Raw genomic sequence first — 23,947 nt, forward strand, 5'->3', positions numbered from 1 at the left:
ATCCTTGACATTTGCATGAAACAAGTCCAAAGTTTTGTTTTCTCTGGTGCAGCAGCTTACAAATTGTTGGAACGATGGCAGTGTAGGAGAAAGTGTGGCGTGATTAAAATCACCTGTTATTGCCACAGATGCATTTGGCTTTTGTGTCTACAGCTTAGCAACAACATAAATGATTGCCTCACATGCAGTGTTTGCAACAGCAGAAGGTGGATCTGGTTAGTAACAGAATGCCGGTAACTCTCTAGGCAAATAATATGGCTGAAAACCAACTGCCAACTGTTCAATATCTTTGCTGCAGTGAAAAATCTTTGCAGTAACATGTCCTGGATGGCACCATTTGCTGTTTACAAGCACTCCCAACCCACCTTCTTTGAATTTTCCAATCTTCTTTAATTCTCTGTGTGCTCATATGGTCACAAGATATGATAAGTCCAAGATATGATTGTGATGATGGGTGATGATATATGCATTATTAAATCCCTCAAAATACAATGAAATATATATATATTTATAAGATTAGGCCAGGAAGGTAGGGCAAACAATAACCACCCCCCACCCCTATGCCACCCACCCCGCACACACACCACATACACAAAGCCTCTATTGGAGTGGTATAGATGCCATGGCCAGGCAATAGCTCGATGATGCCTGCTGGCAGCGTTTATGCTCCATTTGTCACTGAGACACCTAGATTTCTAGGACTTTTCAGCTCAGTCAAGCAAAGTTTGGCCTTAATGTTAGCTTTTTTTCTAGAATTATAAGTTTAAGTTAGTTTTTTTAAGGGTGGAGATGAGTGCATTTGGAGTAACACTGAATTCCCTTTCTAAGAGACAAGTTTACATTGATAGTCTTGGCTAAAATATTAAAGATCTGGATTTTATATATCCATTAATTATACTAACTCAGCGATTGAACTCCATCCCTGCTTCTTATCTATCTCCAGCAGCCTCCTGTTTGCATATGTGATGACAGAGCTCCCTAATTCTCATATGAATACTTTGCTGTTTGTGCTTTGTAACATTTGCCAAAGCTATGTTCATTGAAATGCTTTGGTTTGGGCTGTAATTTTCTATTCCACATTGTAAAGGACTGTATATAGACTTGTTAGACCAAAAGCCAGTCGTGATGCCTCACTTTCACCCATGACATAGTGCTGCATCTCACTGCCACTTCTGCTGAAGTCATCTGGACACTCACATTGCGCTTTTCTCCAAAAAAGCACCAGTCATGGATTCCCTTTCTCTCCATTGCTGGATTTTATTTCTGTCTCTATCCATAAGGGCTATCCTTCACTTCCCTCCCGTTCTCCTTCCTGCTTTTGTTTGCCAGTTACCCAGAGTTCCCCTCTGTCTTGCACCTTTGTATCATCTCCAGCTTTGTTTTCCTTTACCTCCTCCTTGACCCCTGATTCCCCTTTTATGGATGACTGTATTAGTCTGTCATATTGAGTTATGCTATTTCACAAGAAAAGGTTTCCATTGCCTCACAAGTATTTACAACTGACCTTAACAAGTAGATTAGGCTGAGGTGAAAGGTTGGCCAACAGACAGAGATCCAATTTTATGTTGAACAAGGTTAACGTTAGACAGTTGTTCCTGTAAGCTATTTAAGGGGTTGTACACAGCTGTGCCCCATTTAGACCATATATAGTCGGATAACAACAAACGATGGTGGCTGAACAGAAAGGCTGACCTTTGTCCCCAATGACAGCTGGCCATTTATGGTGGGATCTGGGTGGGAATGTGAGTCTGCTGGTTAAGAAATGTTACGAAAATAATGGAAGGTTCTGGGGAGAGTGTGTGGAGAGGTGTCCAAAGAGACGGAAGTGCACAAAACTTTTAAGTCACACTTTACCTTTGACACAGTGATACATTTACAGTAGAAATGGACAGCATAAATCAATCCTTTACTGTCCAGCAGTGGTCCAGGGCCCTTCCTAAGACAAAGCTTGCCTTTCTGATTGGCTTATTTATCCTCCTAAGCTGTTGCTCAGACAAACTAGTGAGATGGCTCATGCTGCCTTCTAGTGAAATAGGACAAATATGTGCTGATATTACAAGAAAAGGAACATTTCCTGCCTAAGGTACCACTATGTACATTTTATAGCCTTCACCCTTACACACACACTAACACAAAATGGGGGAAATCTTAAGTAAAATACAGACTTCTTGTACAAGGATGTACTAAATATTCCTTAAAAGACACTATTTTCTATATTCAGAGTGTTATTCTTTTTTTTCTACCACAAACATGACAATGATAAGAAACAGTGTAAAAGCAGGTTGAGTAAGGCCTTTTTATCTTCTTCTATCTGTCCTGTGGAGTCTGATGTCAGGTCTGCAGAATTGATTCTGTTCGCTTCTCCTGGCGCACGAGCTGGTAGGGGAACGATTGCTTCTCAGCAGTCGAGCACAGTGGATATCCCTCAGTGGGAGTCCCAATGGACTGTTGTGAAGAGAGCTCCATTAGCATTAAATCTGATTTTAGTGCCTAGATTTTCTGTTATATTAGCTTTTTGACTAAAAAGCTGATCATTAATTGAGCTTGACAAAATTTATTAAGCCAAACTGAATTAATTTTGAAGAAGTCTCACTGTATGAGTGTCTCTCCTGTGGCTAGGGATGAATACATTTGTTTTAATAAACATCTTAATGTTTCTTCAATCTTGATGACTCAAGCATCAAATCTGGTTGTTTCTTAAGTGGCAAGATTAAGTCAGCAATATCTGTGGAACTGATGAAACGTCAAAGTCTTCAACTATGTCTTATTGTCTGGTAACTGGTTGTTTTCAAACAATAAGTTTGTGTATTCTTATTTTAACAGAGAATTTTATTTCTTTTCATATAATTTTAAATGACAGAAAAACACTCATGGACAATAAGAGAAAACATGGGATGGAAAAGTGCTTTTACTTTAATCCGGCTTTTGTATACAAATATTCATTATTTAAGTCAAGTCAAGTCAAGTCAGCTTTTATTGTCATTTTCTACATATGTACAAGACATACAAGGGAAATGAAATTACATTTACTCTCTGCAATATACAAATATACAAGAAATATACAAGACTGACATTTAAAAAAACTGACAAAGTGCGGGACATGACAGGTAAGAGTGGTAAGATAAATATAAGTATGAAATATAAACATTACAATAAAAAGCAATAAAATATTATTAAATATTATAACAAGATAATCTGTCAATTTCTCATCCAATGATTTACTAATTTTTAACTAAATCCTCATATCAATGTTAGAAATATATCTTAAAGAAGTTTTCTGGGGTGCAATATTCAATTATGTTGAATTAGAGTAGTTTTGCAAATTATATGAAGGTACATAACACCTCATGGGGAAATTATGGGGGTTCAGTAGCGTGCCTCATTTATGTGCTGTGCTTCGAGGAGCCTAGTAGAAACTTTGGTAGCTTTTCTACCTCCATTGCTTCGACATAAGGGAATTTTAATAAATCCAAGCTTTTCTTACCAACACAATGCACAAGGTAGCTTGATTTATTTTAAGCTGTGAGGGTTTTATGGACATGGCCTACAACTCCATGGGGATGCAACCTAAAGCCAGGAAATGGTCTGGGGTCTGCTTCCTGTGTAAGGGCTGCCAACTGCATATTGTGCATAGATTGCCCAATTAGAAATACTGCTTGTTTTAGCTGCATTTAAGTCCATCCCATACATGTCATGCTGTTTATGTATTTATTGAGGTTTTTGAGAAAGAAAAAGTTTAAAATAACAAGTTCTGACTAAGTTAATACTGTTTTTAAGCTGGTTCCTTTTCTGTAGACAATGAAAACATAAACACACTGTATATCATCCTTATCACATTAGCTAAGACAGGAAAACAGTCACATGGGTTTACGTAGTTGATAGAAGCAGCATGAGAAGGAGGGAATATCTTAGGAGGTACGACTTATATGTAACCGTGAGTAGGAAACAGATGGAGGAACAATCAACAGCTGCAGCATGACTATAGTTGGCTCAGTCTCAGCTGACAGAGATAATTTCTAAAGAATTTACAGTTTTGGTCGATTTTGACTCCCCCCAGTGGACAAAATCTATATCGTTTTGCCTAAAGGAAGACAATATTTCCCATAAGCACCTGCGTGGTAAAGGCCATTACGTGGTAGGCTAAATCCTGATCTCCCAGTCCCCTTCAGTTAGATTACATTTCATTTCTCTTTCCAGTGGCATTGTGAAAGATGAATAGCAATGAGGTAATTAATCTAATTGAGGTGATACAATGTCATATGATGATGCTGAAACTAAGAAACGTTTAACTTTGCTTGTGTACCGTATTCCTGCAGCGCCAATCCTCCATCCCCCTCCTGATGTTATGACCAGTTTAGACCTGTGAAACATTTAAATATTATGTTATGTTTGATAATTTCACAGTAAACACATGTATAGATCCCAGCAAAAAGATTCTGCATTGTCTGAATATAGACCCTCCACAATTTGCACAATTATACAGTCTCACAGAAACTTGGGCAAAGTTCACACTGTAGCCTGAAGTGACCCAAATCCGATTTTTTTGGCCCATATGCAACCTGGATCTAATCTTTTCAATGCTGTCTGAACAACACAGATCCGATTTTTCCAGTGCAACCCAGGCCACTTGGCTATGTGGTCCTGAATCCGATACGAATCTGATCTTTTCAAATCCGACCTGTGTCTGAACGGCCAGGCCGCATTCATCCGTCCTGAACGCAATTAGTAACCGACAAAGGTAACTATTATGGGTATTGCTATGAAGAAGAAGCAAGAAAACAACAACCATGGCAGACGATGACACGGAGAGCAGTATTTATGTCTAACCATCTTTAAAAGATTGTGGTTTTATCGTTGGGAAAGATCGCTAGATGCGCTTCGGCACTACCATCCATGTTTACTTCCATAAACACAGAGCACGCTGGCTTGTGACATCATTACGTCCTGTACTGCGCATGCGGGACACTTGCATTGTATGACTGCAGTTCACACAGGAGATCAATACAAAGCTCATATATTTAGAAATGTGGAATCGGATTCCACAAAAAAATCGGTATTAAGCATCAAGGCCTGCAGTGTGAACGTAGCCTTAGTCGCACTGACATCCGTCTTTATAAAGAATAGGGAAAGGGGGAAGTGACATATTGCATAATGCAGTCTACACATTTGCAGTTATTTTGTGTTGCAGGGATACTGCCACTAGGGCTGCAACAACGAATCGATAAAATCGATGAAAATCGACTTTTAAAAGCGTTGGCAACGAATTTCATCATCGATTAGTTGTGTCGCGCGATTAATGCGTCATCCGCCGCGCCGTCATCCCTGCCTCTTGACTGAAAGAGGAAGAAAAAAAATACGGCAGAGCGAGCCAGCGCCGCAGGTGCAGTGTTGCCAACTCAGCGACTTTTCAGACCCCTCCAGCGACTATTTTTCAAAAAAAGCGACTAGCGACAAATCTGGCGACTTTTTTCGGTGTCACTGGCGGCTTTTGGAGACTCTTACGTGAAAGCATGTATCGTTCCTACTCTGCCGTGGGGCGCCTCCCCCACCCACTGAGAGGAGTCCCTCTCAGCGCTGCAGTCAGAGCTTTAGCATCCAGACTGCAAATGAAGCGCGCATGCACCGGGATTGACGGCGCAAATTGATCACAATAATTAAAATAGCCTGCGCTTTGTAAAGTGAAAAAAGTCGTAACATGCAACTTTTGTCAAAAGAAATTAACATGGCACGGAACCACCATGTTTGTTTGGTTTTAAAGAGGGGAAACGTTACGTTAGTTTCTCAGGTAGCTCATCTGACGCTTTCCTTACCGTGTTAGTAGGTTACAGACAGTGATAAGGTTGGCTACTTATTTTACTTTTAATTTCATTTGAATTAGCTTAAGCAGCGTTTACATTTACTTTATAAATAAATTAACTTGCAAATTATGAGGGCAAGGCGTTTAAATCTTCTGGCAAATATAAAGTAAAGAAGATCCTGCAATTTATGGAAGTAAAGCTGAATAAAATCCAGCAAGATGAGTAATATATCAATTAATTATCTGCCACATTCCCATGTAAATATCTGTCTTTGGAGGATGTGTTTTTTAGCACCCCTAGTTCTCTCATTTTTATTCCAAATACAATTTATAATTTGAATCACAGGGCTATTTTTATCTCTATGGTTCAGTATTTTCTCAAGTAGCAACTTTAACTGCTATACTTTCCTGTCTTAAAAGGCAGAACTCTTCTAGTCTAAAAAAAAACTCATTTGTTGAAATGGGGGGGACCTATTGTTTGAACCCCTTCGGGGCTTTTAAAAACAAAAATGTCTTTTTTTGCGCTTTATGAAACAAAGTACCCTATATTTTGTGGATGTACAGCTACATTTCTCATGTAAGTTTGCGTAGTTTTAACACAAACATTTATTTTTCATATTGCACCAGTACAGTTAATGAGCAACCTGTACTTGTGTGCTTGTTTGTTTTGTCTAAAATGTTTATTTTGGAACAAAGAGGTTAATATAAAAAAATTTTTTTGTCCGATTCATCAATTAATCGAAAAAATAATCGGCTGATTCATCGATTTTTAAAATAATCGTTAGTTGCAGCCCTAACTGCCACCCTCTTCAAAGTTGCTTAGTGTCGGTTAAAGCGATACAGATCCCCTCGGGCCATGACAGATGTATAATTTATCTAGTTGTAAGTTGATATCTAATCACAAAAGTTATGAAAATATCTTATGAAGGTTGAAAAGTTACTTAGTGTTGGTTTAAAGATCCTGTGATTATTGATTAGTTTTGACCTTAATGGCCAAGACAAACACACTGTTGATGTACCAGGTAAAAAATGCTGCGTTATTGACTCAATACATTTTCATAATACCTTAAAAACTAATGGTGAAGGTGTAGAAAGAGATTGATTTGCATGAAAAAAACAAACATATCCTCACTACCACTCTTGATGTAGACTCAGGCTCTACTTCAAGTGTATACAGTGTTTTGCGGACTTGCAATAGTTTCTAGGAACATTAAAACGATTGGATGGTCTCAGTATGAGGTGAACTGGTCTTAAACTCCAGTGTCTCTCCAGACAGTTTGCTTTAACCTTTAGTATAAATCCATTGAGACATCATTCATGCTGGTATTTATTGGTGTTTTTTAATTTTCCGGCCTTTGAATACTTGAGGACTTCCTTTGCATCTGAGAGGAAAACCTATTTTGAAGTGTAACAAATAGAGGAACATTTTAGTATGTGTGCCGGAGAATAAGCCACTAATTAAACACTTTAATACCAAAGAAAAAAAGGTTTAACTACCTCCTGTTTACATGAAATTTTAAACAATGTACTCCTGAACAGAAAAAGCAGACCTAAAAGCAGGTCTCGTTCTGCCCTGAATTGTTCTCACCAAGCAAAACTCAGTACATTAGCAATCTCTTTTGCTGCAACAATGAACAAGGAGTAATCCAATTTTTGCCCTGTGCCGTCACACAAACACTAAGCAGCGCATGTTAATGTTGCAACAAGATCCTATCCAAGTTGTTTTGTCACATAAGGACACTGCAGTGACCACTTACATCAGCTGGCTGCTGGGAGGTCATCCATCTTCCTGTCAGGGAGCTCTGCTGATAACAAGAGCAACTGACATCGTGTCTGTTCCTCTGTCTTCCTCTGTTACTGTCATTGGGTTAATGTAAGACCCCCAAAAAGTAAGTGTGTCCTTTCAACCATCCCTGTTTAGAAAATGTAGCGTATTGCTACCCCCATGAAAAAGATCATAGATCCAACATGCCAATCTGATCTAATCAAAACACATATTTAAATTTTGTCTCTATCAGTTTGAATGAAAAAGTAAAACCAGTACTTCAGATGGAAGCAGGGGGATATTTTAGATGTTTGTTAGTCAGCTTTTCTTTTTTCTTAGCACCAAATACATCACATTACATTTGCTCATGATTGTGTCCGGTGCATATTTAATATGGCGACTGTAAAGTTAATCTCCGGATACTCCCTGTTTACTCCCTTGCAGGTTCTAGCCCTCGATCAGAAATCCTCTTTAACTCCCTTTTCACAGTTCTTGCCCCCCTGACTTTTTAAAGTGTTTTCTTTGTAGATAGATGTCAAGGGCTGTTAAAAAAAAACATGTCTCTGGTTATCTTACTTTTTCCCCCTTACCAGATAACATCAATCACTGCAATCCTCACAGCAGGTTCTCAGATTGAGAGCAAAAAGAAACAAACCAAATGTTCTTAGTCAGACTATAATGTGTTTTTTTTTTAAAGAAAAAAAATTGAGATGTCTATAAATTCAGTAGAAGTCATTTACTTCCTTACTCCAAAGGTAAAGAAAAGAAAACAATTGATGGCTATGTCACCTCTCATTGATTCTGATTGCATCATGTGTTTTTCTTCGGCTTGTGAGACTATTTCAGAGGGTTATGTGGCTTAAACACTCCAGTAGTTTTAGGCCTCATGCTGAGTTGTATTTCCCTATAAAATGAGCATAGTATTTTGTTTAGTCCTGTTTGTTTCCACAGTTTTTATAAAAACATTGGTGGGCCTCATCCTCTCCTGTTGTTATATGGCCACAGTAACCTTGACATGAACACAATCAATACCATCGATCAGCTGGTGAGCAAGACCTAATAGATATTTACAATTATGTCTTAGCTTTCCTGGGAAAGTACTTTCTACCAAAAATTTTTTTCTTGTGCTTTTTTTTTTTACCTTTATATGTAAAGGTTATCTCATTGACATCGGAGATCTAATTTACCAGAAATACTAATAAAAACAAATCAAATTGCAAACACAACAACAAAACAATCAATTAAAAGGTTTGACTCAGTAAATAATAAAATGAGCTAAAAACATGAATAAGTTTGATAAGGAAGGTTTGTATTATGTCTTAACAGAGACTTAAATCGTCCTAAGGGTATCAAGGTTGAAATATTCAGATCCTGTTGCAGAGTATTCAATGTTGATGGAGCAGAGAAGAAGAATTCTTGTTTTTCCATGTTCAGACAGCACTAATGGAACAGTGAAATAGGTCAAGTCCTGCAAGCGTAGCCTGTGGCGAGACAAAAGGATGAGGGCGAAAACAGTCCAAGGATAGTTTTATAGAAAAAGATGAACAAATGCTACGCATGGATTATGATGGCCAGCTCACCTGAGATTAACAATGAAATGTCAACTGCAATAAAAAGTTCTTAATTTTTGACTTACTGTAACTGTCATCTCCCTTAGACCTCAAAACTACCCTCTTCTAAGTGTAATTGTATGATGTTTCACTGTTTTCTGTGTAAAAGTATTCAACATTACTATCAATATAAAAAAATGTGAATGGGTATTTTTTTTTTTCAAATTATTCCTACAGTACCTTACCCTTCCTTCAACTTCACAGCCCCCCAGAGAGCATAACCCCCACTTTGGGAACCATTGGTTTAACCTAACATTTTGTTATGACCAGGGTCAAATGGCCACAATCAACGGAGACACATGGAAAAAAATAAATTCATCTTTAGCTCAGAGTTTTTTTAACCACTGTTCAGAAATAGAGAAGATAAGGGCACATGACATTTGGGTGCAGCAGATGAGTAGGTAACTTTTAACTTGATCTTTTTTATTATCGTTTTGATTCAACAAAATTATAAGAAGAAGAAGATGGCATGCCCAAACCTCGATCATACCTGTAGAGAAAGGAATAAATGAAATGGTCTAAGCTCTAAAGAAAATGGTAAATGGCGTGTACTTATATACCGCCTTTTTTCAAGTCAGGAGACTTGACCAAAGCGCTTTACATTACATTCATTCACCCATTCACGCACACACTGATGGTGCTGCCCTGGGGCTCACTGACAGAAGCGGGGCTGCCGTACACTGGCGCCACCGGGCCCTCTGACCACCATCAGTAGACAATGCTGGTGCCCAAGGACACAATGACAATGAAAGTCAGAGCCGGGGCTTGAACCGTCAACCCTTCGATTTCAGGGCAAACTCCAACATCCAATGCCACTGTAGGCGAAGATTTGTCTTTTATTATTATTTATTTAACTGTTGCAAAATTTCTCCAGGCAGAAAAAAAGTCAGAGACCAAGACATCCATCCTTGGAGCCAGTTCAGTGAGTTTGAAGCTGCTTTGACATTATCTCTTTTTCCTGTGCTGGTCAGAACTCAGACCTCAGGGATTTAAATGAGCTGCAGCTGTCAGACTATTTTGTTCTTTTTAAAGACCTGCAAATATAAAGTTTAAAGATTTGTTTGATTGGAAACAGAAGCAGAGTATTTATAAAGGATACCACATGAAGCATCAAAGAGGATTATGAAACAAATAACAAAATAATAATTGCTGGTATTGTCTATTAGCTTCTATTAACTTACTGCAGTGCACCCTTCTTCCTTTGGCATTGTGGGTTTTATTAGGCCTTACAATGAACATGTAAGGTTCCCCTGAGATGTCTCTCCAAAAACAATGCCCTACTCAGCACTAAGACAAAGCAACAAGCATCTACGGCTCAAAGAGGAGGACAGAACTGTATTTGGTTGCCTGACAGAGAGTTGACTGCTGCTGTAAATCCCAGCTTGAGTTAATCTGTGTGCATCTCATGCATCCCCTCCCCTCCAGGAAACGGATTCCTCCCACAGTCCAACAACTTCCATATCTGGTCATTTTATTTATAGAAGACTATTAAAACATTCAAATACAACAATTAAAAATTAGTGGCAATTCAAACATATACAACTGCTTCAAAACACAGTTATAAGGACAGTTAGAGTAAACAGACTTTGGCTGGAAGGGGATCTTAGAATCAGGCAGCAACATGATTGCAAGGTTTGGCCCACATGGTAACAGAACTGTGAACTAGAAACTGTAAAATTTATCTAAGATTAACTCTATATATATATATATATATATATATATATATTAGTGCTGTCAAAATTATCGCGTTATTATCGCGTTAACGCGAGGCCATTTTAACTGCGATAATTTTTTTAACGTGAGATTAACGCTATGTGGTTTTATGGTACAATTTTCCAAGTACATCCCGCTGCAGCCTGCGAGAAGGCGGGGCTATTTTCCCCCAGTCTATGCATTTCTCATAGGCTTCAAGAGCGGAGCTTCTCAAGGGAAAAAGACGCTCATACACTGGGTAGCGCTAGTGCCTTTTCTTTAAGCCCCACCACCAACAAACAAGTTGAGTGTCTGGTAACTAGTAGCAACCTGAAATACGCTGAGAAAACTGATTACTGAGGTGAAATGGAATCTCGTAGCAGCACTCTTGCCGTCTGTGTACGCCACAGGTCGGTATCGTGTGTGTGTGTGTGTGTGTGTGTGGGTGGGTGTGTCTGTGTGTCGGTGAGTGGGTGTGTGTGTGTTCTCATTTTTGTTAAGAGGCTGAAAAGTAACTTTCTAGAGCATAGACTACCTTCATCTAGTGATGTCGGTCATTGATTTTGATGTATTGATTGAAAATTGTTCATTATTACCTTGGTTAATTAACATCTAATGTTAACTCTACTACATTTTATAGCAGTAGGGTAAAATGCTTGTCTTTGTTCAAAAGACTGTATTAACTGTAAAGACTGTCTTTTACATCAGCCTGTTTTCAGGGCCTTTTTTTTTGGCTACATATTTGTTATTTTTTGCTACATGCCTCCCCATCTTCTTGCCATATGTTTCTATGGCATAAATCAGTATCTGTGACCTGTTTTCATTTTAAAAAAAGAACATTGGCACAAACCTAGCCTGTATGTATTTTTTTGTATGTCATCGAGAGTATTTAAATGATTTTCAATCAGGAAAAAAATGTCCGATTAAAATGCGATTAATCGCGAGTTAACTCAGGCATTGATGCGATTAATCGCGATTAAAAAATTTAATCGATTGACAGCACTAATATATATATATATATATATGTATTGGATGGATGCATCTGTATGTGCAGGAAACCAGAGAGACATTGCGTAGTGAACAGATAAGCAGCAGATTTCGCCCAATACTGTGACTTACGCCTATAGCTGAAGCTCACACATGATCTGGATCATTACTAGATTTTGATTAATTGTTCCTTGGCATGAGGAGCACCTCTGGTTACAATTTCCTTGAAATCCTTTTAAACATTTATAAATAGGGCTGGGTATTTTTCACCAAAGTCCTGAATCGATTCGATTTTGATTCATACAGTTCTAAATCGATTAATTTCGATTGGATCTGTTTTTACAATAATAAAAGTGATTCAACTGTGTTTCAAAATACTCATTTATTTTGTTTTTTCCTGTCACATTAAACACAAACTTGTAAATCGGACAGTTTAAACTTGAGATGTGAACAAAACTGTCTCAAAAGTACAAACTTGTTTGAGAAAAGTGAAAAAGTGAAGCCTCACTCGAGAAAGCAGACGTGACACAGCAGACATGCATGAGCTGCATTATCTTCACTGTACAAACCATATTTGCAGCGTTGTCTGTAACAACTACAAGGTGTTTTCTGGTCAGCCTCCATTTGTTAATGTCTTCAGTCAAGCTATTGGGTATATTTGCAGCTATCTGGCTTGAAGTTATCTTGAGTGCATCTTTCCTACTTATTTAAATGTAAACCTCATGCGCGTCAATATAAAATGAATCGATCTCATTCCCTAGACATCGATTTTGCAAAAATGTAAAGGAATCGATTCAAAACCGATTAGATTGATTTTTTTTCCCCCAGCCCTATTTATAAATAAAGCACAGCATGTGACTGCAGCCTCTGGTGTTTGTTCTGCTCTCACCTTCTTCACTCACTCTGCTTTCTTGTTTGATCAGCAGATCAAGACATCAAGCGGGACATGGCTCACCTTTTTCTGTGCTTTTGTCTGAAGAAGTAAATAGTCACAGCTATCACTCTGGTTTAGGGATGAACTGCTTGTTCTGACAAATAATGTGAAAGAATCATCGAAAAAAAGACTGATGTGCACCTTTGGTAAAAATGTATAAAATAGCTTTTCAAGGAGGTGGAGGTAACGACTGAATTCTCTACAATAGGAAGATAATCAGTTATTTTAACCACTTCTGTTCTAGTATTATAAAGACATAGAAACCAGAGCAATGCTTGTAATTTGGATTATCACTAATCTCTTTAAATCCAATTTGACTATAGTTTGCTAATATAATGCTCTCTAGAAGTCCCTCCATTTTATGCTACTGATGCTGAAAAATGTGATATTTCTTAACAAGCTACAGGTTGTTAAAAAACCCTGAAAGCTTTTTATCTGACTATAACTGAAACGTTTATGATGGCTTATCGTGTCTAGTATTTTAACTATAATCTAATCTAAATTAGTGTAACAGTGAGTGGATGACATAATAAGAGAAATGTGGATGTTGAAAACTAACATTTAAAAACTATAATCTTCTTGTTATATTTCTAAAACAACCGCTGGGCTTCAGAAAGCTGCTCTGTTAATTGGTCTTTAATGTACAAAGAGCAGAGGCCCCATTTTGGCTAGCATGTTGTGAGGCTAATGATCACAGCTTAACACATTATACTAATACTGGTCTGCTCAAATTCTGCTTTATATATTTGTTTAAGAAGTTTCTAATTGCTGCCTGTTAGTGTTTTGCTCATTTTAAATGCTCACATGCATAGAACTTAATGAAAATGCACCAGAATGAGTCTTTCTTTGATCCCTGTAATATTGAATGCAGGACTTAATTAAGTTAGGGTTATTATGTCTATATTTTCCATCTCTGCCTTTCAAACACTGCCATTGCTCTGTAGATTGATGATACACCAAACAGAGATCTCATCTTTATTGCCAAAGCACTTCTAATGCATTATTAAAATGTTAATTTTGCACACTTTAGATACTCACATGCGTTTTCTTTCCCTGTTCACAAAATCCCTGGTGGCCTGATTATATCGTTAAAATGGTCAGGAAAGCTCTGATTAATGTCAAAATTATGTGGTATATGTGTGTAAAACCTTGCCAGGTATTTCTCCAAAACCAAAGATTCTGGTATAAAGGCTTCGCAGTTCCTACTAAGAGCCGAACACGGCTTTACATTTTGTTGAGAATATTCACATTATTTTCTTTTGTTAAACCTTAAGAATTCAAAAATTTAACTGTTAACACTTGCTATATCTGGTTTCTAAAAGTCACTGGGTATTGCTCCTTCCATTTTGGGGTCAGTCATTGCCTCCAGTGGAGGAGTTCCAATTAATCTTTAGGTGTTCATGAGACATTTTACAGGTGGAGGTGGACAGACTGAATCTCATTGTGTTTGGGTGAATAATATTCTGAGTCAGAGAGTGACTCGGTGACTTATAAAATCAGATCAGGTTTATGAGAGTTTAAACCTGTTTCCTACAGTAAGCCTAGTAGACTTTTTGCAAAGAACAATTTTCTCTGTCTTTCAGACATAATTATTGTTCTGCATGTTTTTTTTTAAATAGTAATTGTACAAAGTGAAGCTAAAACTTTGGCTCTGGAGAAATTCTGGATAGAGACTCTATAAAGCCTCAAATTCTTAACGCTAATTCTGACGTTTTGAAATGAAAAAGCTTCCTGGAAGGGAAGCGCAATTCTTTAAACTTGGAAAAAATGCCAGTGTTTTTTTTTTTTTTTACTTTTGTGGAATTCTGCATAGAGAACATTACTGAAAAAGAAGGTCATTCATCTGAAATCCAAAGTACTCTATATTTTATACAGTTAGGGCTGGATTTCTGCCCTGGGTTGCTTTTTTCTTTAAGGGAATGGCTTATTTAAGAGTCAGTATAGTTAATAATTAATCGATTACTTAATTAGTTGATGATTATTTAAGTAATGAATACATCAGAGTTGTTGTTTAAGTCCTAATTTCTGAGAGAGATGAGATATGAGGAGGTTTGGCCTTGAATCCTTGTTAAATGTATGAAATGATCCTGTTCAAAAAGGATGGTATTTATGTTCTTGTCACCTCAAGTAAAAGATCAAACCTCTCTGTTTCTTAAGTGTGGTCAGGTGTTCAGAGAGAGGGTGATGAGCTCTCTGATGAGCAATAGAAGGATCATGCAGCTCTACCATTCTATTTGGCCATTTTGTTAAGTCTATTTGTATTTATCAAAGGGAAAACAATTTTTTTCTGTGCAGAGTGTTGTGGGAAATTTTTTATCTTTCTTCTATTATATATTAATATTCATAATTACTCACTATAAAAGAATTCACTCAGTCTGTTCCTCTCTCAAGGCCACACATTTCTCTCCAGGCTGGTATTTGTAGACCAGACATTGCTTCTTCCCATAACAATCCAGATTCTTTCTCAAGGTTTACTGTTAACCAAAGTGTGTGTAATTTGTTATGACTCTGACTGCTTAAGTAGGGGGGGACGAACCCTGCCCAGATCAGAACAGAGCAGAATGCTATGCCATGATGGCTGTATGATGACTGTTCTCTCTTTGCAAAGATATTAATAAATGTGCCGACTGAGTGAAATCCATCGATCTCCGTTTATTTAACTAGGATGAATAGTTGAATACTTTTTCCCACGTCAAGAGCAACGAAATTAACTCCTAAACGGCTGGTTATACTCTCCCAGCAGTGTGTCGAATGTGAGCTTGACACAGAGATTTTTGAATTATGCCCAGTATTGAAGCGTGGTCTGCGCTATGTTATTCCACGCCACAACGCAAGAGGGACAATCAGGAACTAGCTGTGGGTCTAGATACGGCCGAGGCGGTGAGGAAGTGGGGGCAAGTTTGTGCGTCAACGGGGGGACATGAAGGTGAAAAAGAGCGGGGATCCAGGTGGAAAAAGGGTCCCAGCGTTCTTGCACACCTTCTAGCGTTTTCCACAATGGCAGTCATACAAACAAAACAAGCCGGCAAGGTACCAAACTGCTAAAAGTTTCTTAAAGAAGACTTATGAAATTAAACAAGGTGAAACTCAAACTTTTCCCCTTAAGGAGTTCTGGAAAGACCTTACTGACTTATCTTGATTGCAACATGTTGATATATATATATATATTAGTGCTGTCAATCGATTAAATTTTTTAATCGCGATTAATCGCATCAATGCCTGAGTTAACTCGCGATTAATCGCATTTTAATCGCACATTTTTTTCCTGATTGAAAATCATTTAAATACTCTCGATGACATACAAAAAAATACATACAGGCTAGGTTTGTGCCAATGTTCTTTTTTAAAAATGAAAACAGGTCACAGATACTGATTTATGCCATAGAAACACACTTAGCAAGAAGATGGGGAGGCATGTAGCAAAAAATAACAAATATGTAGCCAAAAAAAAGGCCCTGAAAACAGGCTGATGTAAAAGACAGTCTTTACAGTTAATACAGTCTTTTGAACAAAGACAAGCATTTTACCCTACTGCTATAAAATTTAGTAGAGTTAACATTAGATGTTAATTAACCAAGATAATAATGGACAATTTTCAATCAATACATCAAAATCAATAGACCGACATCACTAGATGGAGTCTATGCTCTAGAAAGTTACTTTTCAGCCTCTTAACAAAAATGAGAACACACACACACACACACCCACCCACCCACACACACACACACACACACACACACACACACACACACACACACACACACACACACACACACACACACACACACACACACACACACACACACACACGATACCGACCTGTGGCGTACACAGACAGCAAGAGCGCCGTAGCAGATTCCATTTCACCTCAGTTATCTGTTGTCTCAGCGTATTTCAGGTTGCTACTCGTTACCAGACACTCAACTTGTTTGTTGGTGGTGGGGCTTAAAGAAAAGGCACTAGCGCTACCCAGTGTATGATCGTCTTTTTCCCTTGAGGAGGTCCGCTCTCGAAGCATATGAGAAATGCATAGACTGGGGGAAAACAGCCCCGCCTTCCCGCAGGCTGCAGCGGGATGTACTTGGAAAATTGTACCATAAAACCACATAGCGTTAATCTCAAGTTAAAAAAATTATCGCCGTTAAAATGGCCTCGCGTTAACGCGATAATAACGCGATAATTTTGACAGCACTAATATATATATATATATATTTTTACAATTTTGATATAATTGCTGCTCTAAATGGGTTTCTCTATCAGCTAAAGGCATGTTTTAGAGTCTCTATACTCCAGTTAACGATTTATCGATTGCTAAATTAGTTGATGATTATGTCAATACTCGATTAATCACAATTAATCTGATTAATTGTTTCAGCCCTAAATCTAACCATATTCAAACAACCTCTGGGACCCTGGAAGTAGTGGTCTTCATCTGGTCTTAAGGGGGCTTTATATTCATATATTTATATATAAGGATGTAAAAAGTAAGATCAAATATTTTAGCTACAATATTTTGAGTTTTTCCAGTTTAACAATTCTTTAGGAAGCAATATTTAACATGTTTAACTATGTAAACTTTTTTTAAAGCCCAGTCTATTGAAAAAAAAACTGATCTTTGACATTTTCCAGATGTTGGTGTTTAGATTGAATGGTTAAAAAAAAAGTTATTTTGTGATAAGTCTGCCTGAAGCTTACTGCCACGGGGAATTAAATTCAAGAGCAGACCTTGGGGAACTAAGAGGCTGAACGCCAAGTTTAGAGTAGGGGAAAAGAAAGCAGTTATCTGAGTGCACGGTGCATCACCCTGACGTTTGATTTGATGTATTGATCAGCAAATACAAAGGACTTCTTTTCTTTATGCTCTGGCGGCTCAGAGGATCGGGTGGAAAAAAGCGGCTCTGTCTCTGGGTATCTTCACAGTTGTCTAGTCCCTTTTTGAAGAGGGCAGAAAGGGTTTAATCTCTTAAAGAGGACAGCGATATGATCTGACGTCACCTTTCATAAACCTGTATATTCTTATAAAACAGACAGAGCTCTAACTCTAGGAGTGGTTAGGCTTTCATCCTCACAAACCTTTTAATAAAATCAAGTTTTAAATCTTACTTTTAGGGAATATTTTGACTGGACACAGCTGTCTTCATTCTCTTATATCTGTCAGTGACAAGCTGCTCAGTTTTATAGTCTCAGACAAAGTTTTATGGATTGAATCCGCAGCACAATGCTGATTGTTATCCTCTTGATTAAAAGGACGCAATGTTAATATTCGTTGTTAGATTTGGATGTCATTAGGATCCTCCCCTATTCACACGCTCTGCAGTATTCGTCATAGATTAAAAATACATTTTCTGTTTCAAAGGTGTTTCTGCATTGAGAGCAGTATTGTTGTGCTAATCTTCTCCCTTACCCCACTAGGTCTGGTGCCAGAATTCATCAAAATATCTTTGCCTCTGCAAAATAGTCGCAATCCAGAGTTTTTGCTCTCTAATTCAGAACCTCTAACATGGAGGGATTTGCTTCAAAAGATGCACTGTCAAGCTAATAGCATATCTCTGTGATGAAGCTGTTCCCTGAATGTAAATCAGGCAATATAGCTTCATTGATTGAAAAAAATAAAAGAGAAGAATAAATTCATACATTTTGTGATTAAAATCAATCCCAGGGCAACTTTTCGTTCTGATACTCAAACTCAAACTTAGTCTGCAAGCCATGATTTCTGTGAATTGAGTCTTTGTTGTTTGTTTTGCTAGTAATACAAATTATCACAGACCATTCTAATGAAAATGCTTCACAGTCTGAGGTAGGGTTGTCACGATACTAAACTTTTCAACTCGATACCGATAATAAGGAAACTATTCGATACTTGATACCATTTTCGATACCACAAGGATGAAAACAAAGACTCCAAAATTCTACAGAAAAATTTTCATTAATAAATAAAATACAATAAATAAATACAATAAACAATAATGCATCTGGCTCAGGGGTTCTCAAGTTCAGTCCTCAAGAGCTACTATCCTGCAACTATTTGATGTAACCGTTTTTAACACACCTGAATCAAATGAGTGGCTTGTTACCACGCCTCTGCTGAGCTAAAGGAGGGGATTTAGGCTTTAGATTCAGGTGTGCTAGAGAAGAGATTCATCTAAAAGTTACAGGATGGTAGCTCTTGAGGACTGGACTTGAGCACCCCTGATCTGGCTGTTGTCAGGTTATTAACTTTTAGGTCTTCACAAACAAAGGTAACAACAATTTGCCTTAACGTTGGGTGCACAAGTCAAATAAAATGTGTCAGAGCCTGTGATGAAAGGACTTAAAGTTTTTCTTTCTGAATTAAGAGTAATAAGAATCTAACTATTTTCTTTTCATTTTATTTACAGTTAATACCTGGATGTTGAGTGGGACATCAGGTAAGCGCATCCATCCATCCATCCATCCATCCATCCATCCATCCATCCATCCATCCATCCATCCATCCATCCATCCATCCATCCATCCATCCATCCATCCATCCATCCCATAACCGCATTAACAAAAAAGTACTACTGATCTGAAGCTTTCATCCCACACCTACATTTCCACCTTTGCCTCATTTCCTTCTAGATTTCTCCCCCTTTTGTTCAAAGTGGCTCATACAGAACAGCATAAGGCTTATAAATGCTTTGCCTTTTCTTTATTTCTTGTCAGCCTCTGACAGTTTCAACTTAGAGCCCACTATTACCTGGCAGAGGAGATTATGCAACGAATCCCGTTTACGGTGGGATGTGGAGGTCTGTGGAGAAGACTTCAAGCGGGTCATGGCTTACATAGACCCGCTGCAGTGGTGTAACCTCACACACTTCATGAGGTAAACTGCATTTATAGTTGGGTTTTAGTAGAATGTAACTTTGTTTAATTGATATAATAGTTCTGATATGTTAAACAGTGGCATTAAGCACCAAGTACTTTCTTCACATCTTGCTGATGATGGATTAGATTAGGATTTAGAGGCAGACTGACTAAAAATCCCATTACCCTGGACACTTTGTTTTGTTCTCTTTTACACAGCAGGGGGATTACACATCTTAAATAGCCTCTCCCCATCAGGTAGTCTCTTTGTGATAAAAGGGGCTAGTTTTTTAGGTATCAAAGGCATGTCAATATCTGAAAGAATGAAAGTAGTCTTTGGAGCAGAGACATGTTTAAAACATGAAGTACCTCTTGGTACAAAGCAGCATGTTGCCTTTGTTGTTTCCCCATCATCTCATATTGTACTCTGATGCTATCTCTTCCCAAAGTAAAAATGAAGGATGAAAAAAAAAAGAACAAGCTGCCTCTCACATGATAAAAAAATAAAATAAAATCCTCAGACCAGTCTGTCCTCCTTAATTGCTCACCACTCCCCTTTGATCCAAACACTTCAGCTGTGGGTCCTTTCAGATTTAGCTCTGACACTCTGACAGGTCCTCAGCCCCATACACCTGTTAGGGATACAATTAAACCTGCCTGATGCTGCATTAAGACTTTTTTTGCACCAAATTAGCTCTGTTTTAGAGCCAATTTGGCCAATTTTTTCCTCCCCATATGCTAACATTAACCTTTGATAAAGACCCCTTTTAGCATTTTTGTTGCTCTTAAGCTACTATTGATTAGGGTCCATTTTGTGTGCATAATATATATACATATATACATGTATATATATATATATATATATCAATTCAAGCTAATGGATTTAATGGGTAAAAAAGTAAAAAAAAGTTGGGGGCTATCTTTTTAACTCGAAGTCAAACCCTGGCCTAAACGCACAAATTTTTCACCAAACCAGCCTCTCATCCATACGAAGCCGGCGTTTCGGGGGTCTGTAAACGATGTTTTTTTTATTCAGCCTTCAGAGTGGGAAGATTTTGAAACGCCGTTTTCGCGTTTCCATCTTTAAGCTCTAACCGCATTTTTTTTTTACACGCATGTGTCATAGCGTCGCCTCTAAACACGCATGCGTATCACAACAACAATGGCGCCGTACTGTGTTGAATGGTTGCTGCCCATGCTACTCACCCTGCTGTCGGGCTTACAACAGAATCTTCTTCTTCTGGAATATCTCCAGGAAGAACAGAGCAATATCGACGACATAGTTCAGCACCTGAATTTGCCTGAACCACAAAAATGGACCCGCAGGGCAGCCATGTATAAATATTAGTGCGCATGCCCAACATTTCGTCGCCTATTTTTGCTTTGGCACGACAGCGCCACTTACAGGCCTGGCATACATTTTGCAGCGTTTTCATGCATCCGTGTGGACGATCACATTTATTTTACGTCTCCGTCTTTACGACAAACATTCTGGAAAATATTAGCGTTTCATGTTCGTTTTGACTTTGTGTGGACGGGGCCTTAGTCTACTGCGAAGATTTACACTAAGGTGCTGGAGAGGAGAGTCTGGACTATAGATGAACCTCCACTTCAGGGGGAACAGTGTGGACTTTAGTCCCACTCATGAAGCAGTGAACAAGTTTTATACCTACTGCAAAGTAGTCAAGGGTTCATGTAAGTTTACCCAACGGGTCCACATGTGGTTTGCAAACTTGGAGAACACATTCCACTTTGTTGCTCATGGTACTCTGTGGGGGGGCACTTCTGGAGTACGAAGTAACAAGTTCTTCACTAGGGGCCATATAGTCTCTATACAAGCGGTGCAAGAGTCTGACCATCGAAGGGCAATTCAGATCTAATTTCTAATTCAAATCTAATTTTCCTTATATGTATGTGTCCTGACTGTAGAGATGTCCCGATCCAGGTTTTTGCACTTCCGATACGATACCGATACTGTTTTTGGACTTCCGATCCGATACCGATACTGGCCGATACCAGCCTATCCGAGCATGTATTTAAGTTTAAGTTAAAGTATTTAGCCTTAGTTGTAAGACTCATGTTGAAAAGGGTTTTAGTACTTTTGATAACATCTAGCCAGCTAAATTAGGTGAGATTGAATAAAACACAATGCTTGGTAACAACAAACTTACCTGTTTATTAAGAGATAAACACAAACTGGACAAAATTACGAATAGCAATCTGAAATTGCACAGTGAGCAGTAAAACCGTAAACAGTTAAAGGTGCAAGTATTACTGTAAGTTTTAAAAAAAATGCAAAACAGGGGAACACTGGCGCAAAATAGTGGAATGGATCTTTTCAATCGGCGAAACTGGAAAATACGGACCAGATTTTTTTTTAAAAACTGGATCGGCAGTCTGGATCGGCATTTTACATGCTTTGCCGATACGCATTTTTTTGCCAATATCGGCGTCCCGATCCGATACGTGGATCGGATCGGGACAAGCCTACCTGACTGTGGGTGGATACCAGATAAAAACAAAATCAATAGAAAACGCAGAGAATTAAACTCATAACATTTTGTTCCAACGTCATTAACATGAATGTGACTGCCTCTCCAGGACTATAATGGAAAGGAGGAGTGAAAAGAGAAGGTAGAAGCAGAGAGTGATGAGATGGATGAGGCTGTGAGAGTGGAGGGTATCATGTTTAAACAAGCCCTGACCCCTTCAGGGCTTCCTTTGTTTTACAAATGAGTTGTGGCTCTCTGTAATGATCCCTGATAGCTTAACACTCACTCCAGTGTTGTTTAAAATGAGTGTCGGCTTGTCAGGGTACCAAAAAGGTTATGGGTAGACCGCTGAGAAGGTGTGCGTTGATTTATTTGCTTCATCATTTGCATCAAATAACATATTGATTTTCCTCGCTGAACAGTTCACAGCTCTGGAGCAGCAAGCTTTAATGGTGTGCACACGCATTAGCTACAGAGGAGAAACACTGCTGTTCTGCATTATTTAATAACGCATATGAACTCTTGTCAGTCCAGGTGGGAACAAAACACTGCGTCAAGCTTGTTTTAACCTTTCAAATTTGTAGGTGGGAAAAAAAGCAAGTACCTTAACACCAAATTGTGAATCTTGGTTTTTCTGTACCTGTATGAGCAGAAAAATCAGATAACACTTAAATTCTGGAAGTGACACATTTAGGTTATGCAAGTGGAAAATTGCACAAGATTAAGAGAACAATAGTGTGATTGTAATATGCTTATTAATTATGACATACGCTCCGTAACAAGTTTATCATGCAGACCTTACTAGTAATGAGTTGAACCCTGTTTTTATTCAGAACTGCTTGTATTCTTTGTGGCACAGATAAAGCAAGGTATTGGAAATGTTCCTGAGAGATTTTTGTCTATATTGGCATCACATGATCGTGCAGCTTCTAAAGATACACCAGCTGCACATCCATTATATAAATCGTTCCCCCAAAACCCAAAGGTTTTTGGTTAGACTGAGCCCTGGTGGTTGTTGAGCTCATAGATTAAATGTTATTTGTGACATGGTGTCTTATCTTGTTGAGAGTAGTCATCAGAAGATTGGTAGATTGTGGTTATTAAGGGAAGGACTTGGCCCTTACAATCCCCTCTAAGGCTGTGACATTTAAGCAAGTATGGGCTGGTAATCAACAGCCAAGCTTTCATGGTTGTAGTGAAAATTGCCCCAATTATAAACCTACTGTTTGAATGTCGCTGCTTAATTTAGGGTTCATTCGGAAGGGCGCCCCCCCCAAATAATCCAACAGCCATTTCTTTCAGAAGAAATGTGCCCTTAATTTTCAACTATTAGCCAAAGGGGTAACTCTGTGGTTTAGCCCTGCTGTTACTCATCTTTTTTAAGGTTTTAAGTGTTAGGTTGTCAGAGAGTTAAGGCCAATTTATATGCTTCTGACGCATAGCCTCTGCAACTGTCAAATCGGTCTCTGTGCGAAACATGCCCCCCGCAGAGAGGTTCTGCAGCCGTCGTCACGCACCTAAAAATAATCCTGACTACGTGTCGGACGGTCGCAAACCTGCGCAGACAAAAAGCAGCTGTGATTGGTCCTTGGTATGCCTTTGCAACTGTCTGTGTGGTCGTCCTTCTCTATTTTTAAAAACCGAGGAACAACTACAATGGACAACCTATGTGTCTCCCTAACGTGATATCTTGCACACTCTCCATTGTTGTTTTTGAAGATAAACATTCCCGTCGGTGCTGCCGACGTTCTCGTGACCATCCGCCGAAGTTCTTGCAAGTTCTGGAATAGGCTCCCCCTTGTGCTTTGGCGAGAAATTGCTGTGCGTCCCTCGAAATTCCAGACC

At 38.5% G+C, this 23,947-nt stretch overlaps 1 protein-coding gene across 1 annotated transcript in view; it reads left to right on the forward strand.

Moving 5' to 3' along the window:
- The window catches only part of LOC119776951 (receptor activity-modifying protein 3-like), a 43,838-nt gene that overhangs the window by 9,795 nt on the left and 10,096 nt on the right, over positions 1 to 23,947 (forward strand). Inside the window, exons 2-3 of the mRNA XM_038275613.1 lie at positions 19,163 to 19,192; positions 19,470 to 19,629. Coding sequence (XP_038131541.1) covers positions 19,163 to 19,192; positions 19,470 to 19,629 — 190 coding nt within the window. The remainder of the gene's footprint in view (positions 1 to 19,162; positions 19,193 to 19,469; positions 19,630 to 23,947) is intronic.

This window comes from Cyprinodon tularosa, unplaced genomic scaffold (assembly GCF_016077235.1).
Source record: "Cyprinodon tularosa strain WSP-4 unplaced genomic scaffold, ASM1607723v1 ctg97, whole genome shotgun sequence".
NCBI classification, from domain to species: Eukaryota; Metazoa; Chordata; class Actinopteri; order Cyprinodontiformes; family Cyprinodontidae; genus Cyprinodon; species Cyprinodon tularosa.